At 41.9% G+C, this 12,502-nt stretch overlaps 1 protein-coding gene across 1 annotated transcript in view; it reads left to right on the top strand.

Annotated features, from left to right (window-relative positions):
* The first annotated feature begins 257 nt into the window (after positions 1–257).
* col5a3a (collagen, type V, alpha 3a) overlaps positions 258–12,502 on the top strand; it is a 51,246-nt gene continuing 39,001 nt past the window's right edge. The window contains exons 1-4 of the mRNA XM_074696486.1: positions 258–508; positions 9,967–10,134; positions 10,588–10,801; positions 11,267–11,429. Of these exons, the coding sequence (XP_074552587.1) occupies positions 424–508; positions 9,967–10,134; positions 10,588–10,801; positions 11,267–11,429 (630 nt within the window). The 5' untranslated portion in view covers positions 258–423. The remainder of the gene's footprint in view (positions 509–9,966; positions 10,135–10,587; positions 10,802–11,266; positions 11,430–12,502) is intronic.

Here is a 12,502-nt window from a genome sequence, read left to right as displayed (position 1 = left end):
CAGCTTTGTAAACATCAGGAAACTGACAGGCTAACAAAGTGATGCTGTAAATCAATCCTGCAGTGACCCCCTCAATGAGACGAGACCTGACAAATTATCTCGCGTTGTAAAAAGTAATTTATGATGGATAGCGTTGTGCAGGCGCCCAGGACAGCGTCCTATGGGAGGGAAGAGGCAGAGGAGGAGGAGAACAGGAGGAGGGAGTGAGGGAGAGAGGGAGAAATTGAATGAGAGGGACAGAGCGGATTTGAGAAAGGAGCCAACACAACAAAACTTCTCCAACTATCAAGCAAGTGGAGCTACTACTACAAGACTGACTTCTCTCCTTTTCTCCACGCATGGCTGCTGAGTTCCTGCTCTTTTAGTTTGTGCTGCAGAAAGTTCTGGTGGCGGAGGCAGAGGTGGGGGTCTCCTCTGGTAAAGATGGACCATTTAATGAGGAGCAGGTCACGCCGGAGAACACCGCTGTTTATTTTGATTCTGCTTCATGTAACGACGGCACGGACAGGTAAAGTATCCTGTTGAACACACGAAGTTTAAAAAAATGCTAATGTTTGTAAAAATCTCGACTTTCATTCGTCTGTGGTCTCTAAATGATTCACTGACCCCACTGAGTTCCCTTCAGCTGTCTGACACATCGAAAAAACTTCTTTCCTCAACATATCCTAATTTAAATATCTAATCTTTGAATCTGTGATCGTTTGGAGATGCTAAAACTTGCCCCACAGATTCGCTTCAGGCTACATCAAAACGTTAGCTGCCAAAAACTTACTTTTAGAAGTTGTAGAAAACTCTAAGAACAGAGCTAATTATGTGCAATTTTATGTACCAGGTTTTCTCATAAATGCATACTTAGAAGTTATACATGTCATTTCATAAAGAGCACATTGAGAGTGACTCCAATTTTCCTGCTCCAGCTTGCATTTCAATCTCAGATGAACATATGTGTAAGGTTTTGAATGTGAATGTATCCTTCCAGCGTCAGGTGTGCTGGAGGACTTGGAGCGAGCTCAGGAGATGTGTGATGTCATGTTTGAGTTTGCTTGTGACCAGCGTCGGTTTACTGTGAAGAGGTTTAGCGTTGGCTTGAGAAAGAGGTGAATGGCTGAACACTGACCGTGCTGAGTAGATTAAAATTCCTGTCATGGATCTGTTTAATGTGCCCTCTGCTCGCACAGGTCTTAAGTGAAGGCGCTTAGCACTAACACTCTTACTGCCTTATTATAATTATTCTGGCACACATTAATATTTTACACGTTTTATTGCAGGCGACCACCTCAGGTCATATTTTACATGGTTGTAACTTAATCTCACTGTGTCTTGAAGGAGCAGAGTGACTACACTCATTGTTCTGTGATCCACCTGCAGCTAGAGGGCTGGCCTCTGTCAAACAGCTGTGTGTGTCTGTCTGCCCATGTCCACATTTGCTTGCTTGTTCAGCAAGTGCTACAGCCATATTAGGACTTCCGTGCCCCAAGTTTAGCCAGTAACAACCAGTTTAAGCATACATACTGCATATCATTTGGCCCACTGATGTCTGTCACCCACACTTGCTTCATACCCTGTGGCCGTGCCCTGAGTATCTCCAACTTGCAGCAGACAATTTCCTTGCAGGTGCTGCACTTTAGAGACTCCCTTGATGGAGCTGCATGCCTCAACAACAGGAGTTAACCCTGTGGTCGCCAAAAAGTGCTTAAAGATGTTTTATTTTTACTCGTGGCTGTCCACATGCTCACACTTTATGGCTGGCAGGATTAGCTGGAACTGGCCGATGGCAGGAGGAAGTGAGCCAAAGGACACACTCACATTCGAGTGACAGAGCAGCTCTGGTGTCCACTGCTCTAATGAGGGGCCTGTGAAGTGAGAAGCTGAGATGATTTAAAAGTGCATGACATATGGTGCGGCTGATACGGGGGTCTTAGATATGTGCACATTGTAGATAAAGTGTCTGTGCCTCAAAGTTTGTGTGAATGTGTGTGTGTGCGTGTATTAAAGTGAAAGAATGTTTTCCCAAATGCTTTCTGTGTGTTCCACAGAGATCAGAGAGTACTTTGTAGTCATGTTTGCTGACAGGAAGTGAGACATTCTTGCATGCGTCCACAGTTAGTTTCAGTCAGAATCCTCTGTTCTTTTGCCTCCACACATTTTCGTGCAGCTTTCCTTTTTTTGCTGTTATGTTCAAAGCCTGGGAATAGGGAGTATTTGTTTTTATTCTATTTGCCTTATCTCTTCATTTACATCATCCCTTCTCTCTGTCTCATGCCCTGCCTCATGCTTGACTAGTTCTGTGACAGGGGGGGGAAATGGCGCATACAGCCCCCTCACTGGGTACCGTTTGATCCAGCCTCTTCACCAGTCCTGCATCCGACTCCCAGAGGAGGATGGCGAGCCTTGTTCGCCTTTGATCTGGCAACAAATTACAGGCAAATGAAAACAAATGAAAAAGCAGCTGAATTTCGCAGGATACAGACTATGAAAAGAGGAATTTTACGCCTGTTAAAGCCCAAGCTTTTTCCTCTTCTCTGTGATTTTGTTTCTTCACTGGAAACATTAAACACTGTCCGTTTTTGATATGCTGATGTCTGTCCCTGAGATGCTGACGCTGCTGGTATCATATCAAACTGCCTCTGAGGTGAATGATAAGGGGAACAGTTTTCTTTTGTCTGAAGAAGTGAATCTTAAACAATTCATGACACACGGCTGCAATCTATAGTATTCCACTCGCATCTGGCTTCCATAAACTCAGTGACTCTTCCCCCCTGGGCTTTTATGGCTCTGTGTTTCTGATCGCTGGATGCTCTAAAAAGCTTTTCAGGACTTGTGTGAGATGCCTCCTGTAGAATTGCAATGAGCAGACATCAGAGGAGCTGACTTCTCCCCTTGCATTTTATCCGCTTCATTTTCTTATGAGCTTCAGAAAAGTTTATCACCCCTTACATGGTCATATACATCAGAATAAACGTCACAGGAGTTAGCTTTACTACAACTGTGTAAAACAATCTGCCACCCTCTGTGACATGGTGACCTGGCTCATATTTCAACGTCTCTGAACCTGCCAAGTGTCACTTAGCATAGGGGCTAAGCTGTTAACACAGAGGGGAGTGAATCCACGGAGGCCCACATCCTGTAAAGAATTTCTGTCCCTCTGAAGCATAAAGAGACGTGACTTCAAAAGGAGCGTGTGTGTGTACCTGTATCACACACACCTTGTGTTTTGATGTCTGAGGGACTAAATGATAGTTTGGTATGAAACTTTAATGGTCGTTGTCAGGTGTATGCTGCATGTTTGTATTGTGTACCCTTTGTGTATCACAGTTTATTTTGCACAGGTTCATGAAAAATCAATTGTGTGCTGTTTTTTTATGTCTTTGTGTCCCACCTGAAACCCCGAAGAAAAACAGTAAAAAATAACAGTAAAAATAAAACAGGAAACTTTCCACCTCCTTATGGGAATTAAAAAATAAGAAACTGGGTCGACTAAGGTTAATGGCCAATTTTAAGTGTGCAGTGGAAAATATGTTAAGGAGTGGACTTTAGTCAAAGAGTGTCCTCACAAGTATAGAAGCATCTGTTTCTGTGGCGTGCCTGCCCTGTAAGAGGCCATGAGGGGCAGGTGTTTTCTCTGTGGGCCAAGCAGCTTTTGGCCTGCTGGCTCATCACGCTGTGAACAAACATGAGCAGAACAAACTGTGGAGATTGAAAAATGTGGTTCTGATGTGAATTGGAAGGATGTGTGTGGCCGGGTTCCAGTAGAAACTTGCAGCTTTAACACCAAAAGGGTAACACACAGTGAGCATTGGCCTACAGGATGTAGACAGTAAACCAAATTCAGCCAAGCTCTGACTCTAAATATGTTCATTTTAATTTTTAAATAAAAATCTTTGGTCATTTACCTAAGCCAATTGATGTTATTCAAATTGAGGATTTGTGCATTTAGTCAACTAAATGATTAATTGTTGCTTCCCTTACTAGTTGGTTCTGGAATGAGTAGCCTGTTAATCATATTATTAATAGTTTTGAGATTCATAATTTATCTCATTTATAATTTAATAACAGCCCAAAGTCCTAGTCATATGTTGTGCTAGCTGTAATGCAGCCACCTGCCACTAGCTGGGGCTGTAGTTACCAAGTGGTCTAAATATATGAAGCCAATGTGAAAAGTGCTAAAACCTTTAGTCCATTGATAGAGGTTGGCTTTAGAAGCATGGGAAACCATACACACTGCCAGACTCAAAAAACGGTTTGGGTCTGAAAAGCTCATTCCTCTATTGGCACACACTAAAGGGGGCTAAGTTTGCTGTAATATTTTATTTTCAGTTATGAGAGTTACTGGTCTTACTCATGTGAAGCTGACTTGACTGACAGAAGTTGAACAAAGTTAGGTTGACCCAATTTGGAGGCAGACGATTGTCTTCAAAACTCTGTATCAAAAACAGATGGGTGATGTCACAGACACTTCATCTGTATTCTACAGTCAGGTTGCTGCAGTTGAGTGCTGGTTAGTGAATTACCTGCCATCTAAATACTTAGACCAAAGTCATAAATAGTAATGGTCGGTAGCTTTCATTTATTGGATGTACAGATTTGACTTGATTCACTACAAACTAATTAGGACACTCATACTTAAATATATCAACCATGAAAGCTGTCACTACATAGTTGGATTATAATCTTAGCTACACTATTGCAAACCACACTTGAAGACCGTGAATACCTGCTGTTGTTGAAGATGTTGTTTTCTTCTACAAAGGGTAATTTGCTAGCTATCTGAGCTAACATTTGTCTCACAGATAGAAAAACGTCACCCACACTGTCTTGCGAGATTGAAAAGCAAAGCGCAGTATGAAGGACAAGCAGCGACACCACAGTTAACTAGTCCAACCAGAGCAGTAGTAAAGTAACTCATCTTTTAGTAGATCCAAAACGCTTTCTGTTGCTGGTGAAGTCAGTTCCAGTCATCCCTTAAACTGACTATAACTCATTTTCCTGTGCGGTTCAGCAGTGAAAACTCCATCTCCTCTGGTATATTTCTCATGCATGTTGCAGAGCAACATCTTCTGAATATTAAAATGTTGGTATGATGAATATTTTGGTATTTATTACCCATGAACATGGTTTGTAGAGTCCATGTAAAATAATGTTTGGTGATCTCAACAGGACTCTTTTTTAATCTATATTTATATCTTAATAACCCATAATAACCCCATGAAAACAAGTTTAAACCTAATCCCAGAGGTTGCCCTATAAAACGGCTGACTTGGCTTGCTCCTAAACTCTCAGTGATAACCAAAAGCAGACCAAACCACAAAGTGAATTCAATGAGAGAATGAGTATCTGTCTCTTAGCTTGTACGCTTTGATCCCAATAAATCCCGTTGTCTCTGTGTTACAATAAAATGTACCTCAGTCTCTCAAACACACTCCTCTCTGTTTTAATAACATCTGTTTTCAAGTAACAGAGTGAAGTGTTTGACAAACAGAACAACACTGTGATTCAGAGAGAGATTTTGTCCAGGGCAGATGAAGATGCCATTTTAGTTTTCACACAGCGTCTCCGTCTCATTTGGCTGTCCATGTGTTGAAATTTTCATCTGCTCAGAGTGTGTATTAGCTCTCCTTGCCTCATAGTGTTCTTGTCCACAAACAGCAGTGACCCTGACAAAAGGTCACGCCTACTGCTAATTAGATTAAGTCTATTCTTCACGGAGCCTGGGAGAAACTGTGTCTGGATTTATTCAAGTATTTCCTCTGGATGTTGTTCTGGTGCTTCAGGTTTACAGCTTGTTATATTTAAACCAATCTGACAGTTGATTCTTGGTAATACTTTTATTAAGAGAGGGAACTCCTAAAATTGTATTGTTTTAGTAAAATATAAGAAAGGTCCCAACAGGAACGTAAAGTATAAGAAAAAGTGCTCTTTTTGGACTCATCTCTGGGTGTGGTCTAAGATACTATGGGAAACTCTCTTTACCCAGATTCGTTTTGGCGTTATTTCTTGTGAAAATTCCCCAGTTCCCAGATGCAATAGTTTCTGACAGTCCAGCATTGTGTGTGTGCCTGTGTGTGTGTGTGTTTGAGTGTGTGTGAGGGGTACTTTCAGGCAGGGCCTTTTCAGGCTGAGTGTAGGTGGTGTGAGTCATACAGAATGTCTTCTGAGACATTTGCTCCAGTAACACAGAGAATATATTATGTCCATGTATGACTGAGCTGTTTGACCACAAGGCATGGAGAGACTGTGTCAAGTGTCACACATGCAGAGAAGATAAACAGATCCAGTGTTTTGTCCATTCCCAAAGGGGTAGTGCCCTGATTTTGTTTTCCCTAAGACATGTCCAGCACTGTTACCAGGCAGAAATGAAGGGAGTGCACCAGAGAAAGAAGACAAAGGAACTATGAGGGGGATCTTTATGCTTTTATTGTTTTGCACATGAAGTAATTACATGCTGTAGTTGGCTTTTCTGAGTATTTACGGATGTCTGTGAATTTGCTGGATGTCAGACTTCTTCCTCTATGCTTTGACCTTTAGTTGTGAATGGAAAAAACTCTGAGTCATAAATCCTTGGAGATTTAAAGATGCTATTTGAAACACGTCGAGCCCTAATCTCAAGTTGTAGAAAGAGTCTTCTGCACAAGCTCATCGAAAAACACCCAGGCTCTAGCTTGTCATTTCTGTTCCCCAGTAGCTGCTCTTGAAGATGTTTATCTGCTTAATGCTCATTGGCTCTTACTATCTGTCTCTACAGGTAACACTGTTTGACAGATGAGATAAGGTCACGATTTTGACAAAGCCTAATGAGATGCAAGCAGAGCCTGCTCAGACAGTCCCTCATCAGTGCTGCAGGATAGGCAAAGAGACTGCACGAACTGACTAAACTCAGAGGGTTCCAGAGCAGGGAACAGATAAGTTTCTTTTATTGATTGCTGCCTGGATCCAGACTTTACATGGCTGACTGCCACTAGCCTGGGGTTTTCCTCCTGACGCCAGAATCAAGAGCTGTGGTATTGAAATGATGAAATACAGGGGACTTTGCAGAAACTTGTATTTAATGTGGGTCATTCTCACATTGAACTGGCGTCTGATGTGTTTGCTGGAGCTCTCAGGGTTACATCCTCTTCAGGCCAACATATTGTTCCCACGTCTTCTAGTTCTGCTTGCCAAACTCATCTCTCAACAGTTTATTCTGCACACGTGGGTGTGGGATGCCTATTTTCCCTAAAAGTTTAACTGGCAGTTTGTTGTGAATTGTTCCCCTTTTAGAGGAATGTCTGTTCTCTCAAATTTCACCCTGTGGCATTGTTGCTCATTTCTAGTGTTCAGTGTTGTCCTCAGAGTGTCATGGGTCAACTCTCCTGTCAATGCATAGCTGGAGAACATTTAGGATTGAGCAACACTCATTTTAAAAGATGTTATTGAGGCAGAATTCTACTCACTGTGAGCTAAAATACTATTTGGAGATGAATTTGGAGATGTTTCCGTTGTTGTGTTATGAGGCAGTTTGGTCAGGTGCTGTTCTGGATGAGCTGACAGTAACCCAAGAATCCTGCATCATTAGATCCATGTTGTTTTAATTACTCAGATTGTTCCAAACATCGCTGCCTTATGACCTCTCTTCCTCTGTGAGCACAAGGAGACATGAGAGAGATGAAGAAAAAAAAGAGAAAGATAGTTGAGAGGGAATGAATAAGCAGAAATGGGGAAAAAAGAAAGAGACAGTGTCTGACCTTTGACTAAAACACAAACTTTCAACTTTGCTGCTCTAAAGGAAATTGATTTGCAGTCAGGAATTGAACAAGGCCACAAAGAAGCTAAAGGAGCTCATATGGGATTAGACAAAGACAGAGACACTCCTTCCAGTTCAATTAGACCCAGAAATTTAGGATTAGGGCCCAGACCTGATTTTGGAGTGCAAAGTGAGCCGAGGTGAAGATTTAGGCTTTTTAAGGGAAATAGAGATACTGATTTTTGGTTAAAAATGAAATCACAAGCTCCAAAAACAAAAGATTCTCAGACATGCATGACTTGTTTTGTTTAGTTTGAACTTAAGATGAGTTTTGTTTTAATCCACTGACTTTACTGGCCAATATAGCCATCATTGACAGCCCATTTTCAATCATCAGGTAAACAACAGTTATTAAATGAGTTGTTGAACACTTGATGCCTGTTGTCACAAATCTACAACATACCCTGTCAGGTCGTGATGCAGCTTAGATGAACTTTATATCCCACTAATGCCTACTGATTAATATTCTACATACATACCAAGGATTGTTTCAAATGTACCATGTCCCAATATATTGGTCAGAGAGTGAACTTATTATATCTTTATCATATAACTTATTTATAGCTATATCTATCTCCACTCAATTTAGCTTCTGTAAAAATGCACAAAAACTTTTTTTTATGCATTGTAAATTAATTCAGGCAGTAAGGGGTTAATCATTGCACATGATTGTGAGTCTTTCCTCAAAATATATTACTTTACTCTCTAATGCAGATGCAAAAAAATTGGGACAGTGACTACATTTTGATTGGTTCAAGTCAAATGTCTCTGTGCATGTGCGTGGGTGAAAACTACTTGTGCCTTGTGCTTATGCTACATCCAGAAGCTAATTCAGTTCCTGTAATTACTTGATTCTCACAGTTTGCCCATGACTCTTTATGACTATTTATTTGAATTGAAAACCATATGCCCTGAGGTCTTAAACACCTTTAGATCTGTACCTAATGTGTCCATTGTTGGAACCCTGCTGCAATTCACAGCTTAACCTATTTACAGCCTGGTTGCCATGTTATAGGTCTGTGAGAGTGAGCTCTCAAAGCTGCTTGAATAAACACCCTCTGCTATACAAATAAATAATACCATAAAATGTAAAGCTATGCGCTTCTGCACACAATGTCTGGGCAGCAACAAAGTCCGTCCACATGTTTAATTAACAAGGAGAATAAAAGGCAAACTCTGTATGAGCAGCGAGGGCTACGAGAGGTAATTTGAGTTTAGGATCCTCATTTCAGATGCCTGGAATGCTAAGTGTTGAGTTGCTCTGAACAGGCTCTCTCTAGCAGCTGGTGGGAGACCAGCTATGCACAGAGCTCTGATCCTGGCTAATGCTTGCGGCAGTGCTTTATCAATAGAACATCTAATAACACGACCAGCAGACTGCTAATAAAACATAGACTCTTTGTAATGAGAGAGAGGCAACAGTGGGAGAAACCTCATATCTGCAGGGGAAATAATTACAGAGCTTAATGTAAATATGCATATTATGATGCTGTGTATATGGAAAAAAGGGAACCTTATTGTAACAACTAACACGACTGGACATCAAGCTGTTTCAAGAGATTCATGACATGGCTTTGAGATAACGTGTCATATAAAGAGATTAGCTCTTATTAATGACTCTAAAATGCTCAAATGTGATGCCGACGTATTGTTTCAGGGTGAGAGGTGTGCAGGTGTCAGCTGTCAGGTGCACCACTGTAGGATTATGGGTTAGGCTGTGTACCAACCCTATCCTATAATAACACCCACAGCAGCCTGACCACCTGCTGCCACATCTCAGAGGAGCTTGTCTCTTCCGACTCCGAGGAAGCAGGAAGCCTCCGCACTTTAAGAGCGGCTCGCAGCCGCACTAAACCCTGCTCTTCAGCCCTGTAACAACCGGTACTTAACCCAGCCAGCCAGACAACAAAGTGCTGTCACAGTGGCAAAGTTTAAATGTTAGACTGACTCGACTAACAGCATGCTGCTGCCATCTGCCCCAAAGCACCACCCAGTCATAAGTGGTCTTTATAATATTTCATACAGTGTTAGACACACCAGCAGAGACAGAAGGGGTATTAAGACATCTAAAAGTGTGTAAGCAGTGTTGTTAGAGCTAATTTGTTTCACCTTTAACAACTTAACCACTTCACTAAAACACTGCAGCCATGTGCTGATGCTTTATCCTCTCTTTCTTTTTATTTCAGCGGATCCGATTGATGTTCTGCGAGTGTTAGAGCTGTCAGAAAACATGGATGGGGTGTCCCTGGAGGCTGGACTCTGCGGCAGCCGGAAGGGCATGGAGGAGACAGACCTTGCCTACAAGATTGACAAAAAGATCCAGCTCAGTGCACCCACTAAACAGCTCTTCCCAGGTACTGGATTTTTCTCCTACTAGATAGCAAAATCTCCGCCCATAAAGCAATAAAGAACTCAAGGATTTCTAAAAATAGCGTAGAAAAAGCACTCAAACGTGTCATTTTACAAGGATTTCTGCTCTCAGTAAAACCTGGGGGTATTTGACTTTGCGCTCCCTCTACTCCTCCCCGTGGCTTCTTGCTGCTTTCATGGGCAATATTTTTCATTATTATTATCTTAACTCAGGTCTAGCCGACAGCGGGTGGCGCCTGCATGTTATAAAAATGTCTGCTCCCTGCTGTGCTCTCCCTTGTACGTTTTAACAGCATCTCATCTCTCCTCTCCTCTCCTCTCCTCTCCTCTCCTCTCCTCTCCTCTCCTCTCCTCTCCTCTCCTCTCCTCTCCTCTCCTCTCCTCTCCTCTCCTCTCCTCTCCTCTCCTCTCCTCTCTCCTCCTCCTCTCCTCTCCAGATTCCAAATTCCCTGAAAATTTTTCGTTGATGGCTACTGTGCGAGCGAAAAAGGGCTCCCAGTTCTTCCTGTTCTCCGTCTACGATGACCAGGGGGTGCAGCAGCTGGGGCTTGAAGTGGGTCGTTCTCCTGTCTTCCTGTATGAAGATCAGCATGGAAAACCCACGCCTGAAATGTACCCAGTTTTCAAGAGAATCAACCTGGCCGATGGAAAGTGGGTGTTTTCAGGGACTTATTCTCTTTATAGAACAGATAGTGTAATAAAACGATCTCCCTCTTTGCTGTTTTGACAGCAGACTGTATCTTATGTGTTGAACAGAACGGACTTACCATTGCTGCTCAGCTTATTGTAATTCTGCCAGTGTGCTTTTAAACAGCCTTGAATTCTGAGGCGGGCCTCTAATCGTTGCAGTCTTATTCATACAGCTCAGCCCGTGTGTTGACCTTGACTGATTCTGAAGGCAATAAGATTCTCGTGGAGCTTTCTGCAATGATTTGACTTGATCAAAGGGGTTAAGAAATCAATCCTTCACAGTCTCAGGCTCAAAGGCCCTTCTGTTTTGCTTGACTTGAAAGAAGTGTCAGACATCCCTTTTCTGTTATGGGGATTAGACTTTTCTTCAGATACGAAATACTCAGATTGTATGTTAATTTTTTGTGTTGGTTTTTGTGCTTTCAGGTGGCACAGGATAGCCTACAGTGTGCAGGGGAAGTCTGTAACCCTGTACATGGACTGTCAGAAAGTGGAGACCTTGGATCTGTTGAGAGGGGACGATGCTGTGGTCAGCACAGAGGGGGTCACCGTGTTTGGGACACGGCTGCTAGATGAGCCTGTATTTCAGGTAGGTTATTATAGCAGCAGGTCACTTAGCTTTTTGGAAGAAGATATTTTCCATTTTGGCACTTTTTACCTAAAAGAATAACAAATTTGCCGACATGCTGGCTACCCATTGTACTGTGGTATTTTCTGTACATCCCTGTATTGAGGTAGATTAAAGGAGGACATGAAGTATAAGCATTGACTATGTATAGAATGGATAACATGGCTCCACCATTTATAACTGTATTGTTTTGAAGCCAAAATACCTGGCCAGATGTGCCGCCAGAGTCTGTGCAGTAGAGGCTATGAGGGACGAAGGCCGGGTGACTAAAAAAAATTTTTTTTTTCTTTTGAGAGTCTAATCTCTTCTTGGCTCTCCCTCCCAACGTTTCTTACTGTTCCCGAAAAATTACACAAGACGGAATCCATCAGTCATTGTTAAACGTGATGGAAAGCCTTGTTTTTGACTTCTTATAACTAATGAAAAAAGTTTTCAGAAAAAAGACTACTTGAACACAAGGCAGCCCAATAATGTCTTCAAATGGCCACAATGTGGGAATGTAAGAAACATTTCCAAGAGGTGTATTTATTTCTAAAGTTTTGTTTTGAAAGTTACTCTGCATTTTATATGGTTTCTGTGGTTAAATTGACGCTAGCAGCTCCGCTATCCAGCATAAAACTGCTAACTGTCGCAGACAGGACAAAGCCATCCCCACTTGAACTAATTGATTTTTTAATGATAATGTATATTCCAATATTCAAAAATCATTGCCCATCCCTAATCAATATACACTGTGAGCAGTTTTCCATTGAGACATCTAAGCATGTGTGTAGGTGACATTATCATCAGCATAGAGGTGTATTTTTGCTTAGGTGTCCTCATCCTGAAAACATAAAACCTGTAAGTTTGGTTGGCAGTAGACTGATTGGCGCCAATTTCCTTAATTTTGGGGGATCGGTGATCGGCCCATCGAAACTGATCTTATATATCTCCGGAAAGGTCTGACAGCCAGTCACTGTTGCTTTTTGCTCTGAGACCCAAAACTCAGGAGACTTTATTGGTTGTTTAAGTTAAAACATAAAGATTTTACTGTT

This window comes from Halichoeres trimaculatus, unplaced genomic scaffold, assembly GCF_033239565.1.
Source record: "Halichoeres trimaculatus isolate MK-OKI-2021-1 unplaced genomic scaffold, fHalTri1.1 fHalTri1_scaffold_20, whole genome shotgun sequence".
In the NCBI taxonomy this organism is placed as follows: domain Eukaryota; kingdom Metazoa; phylum Chordata; class Actinopteri; order Labriformes; family Labridae; genus Halichoeres; species Halichoeres trimaculatus.
This window is presented reverse-complemented; position numbering and strand designations above follow the sequence as displayed.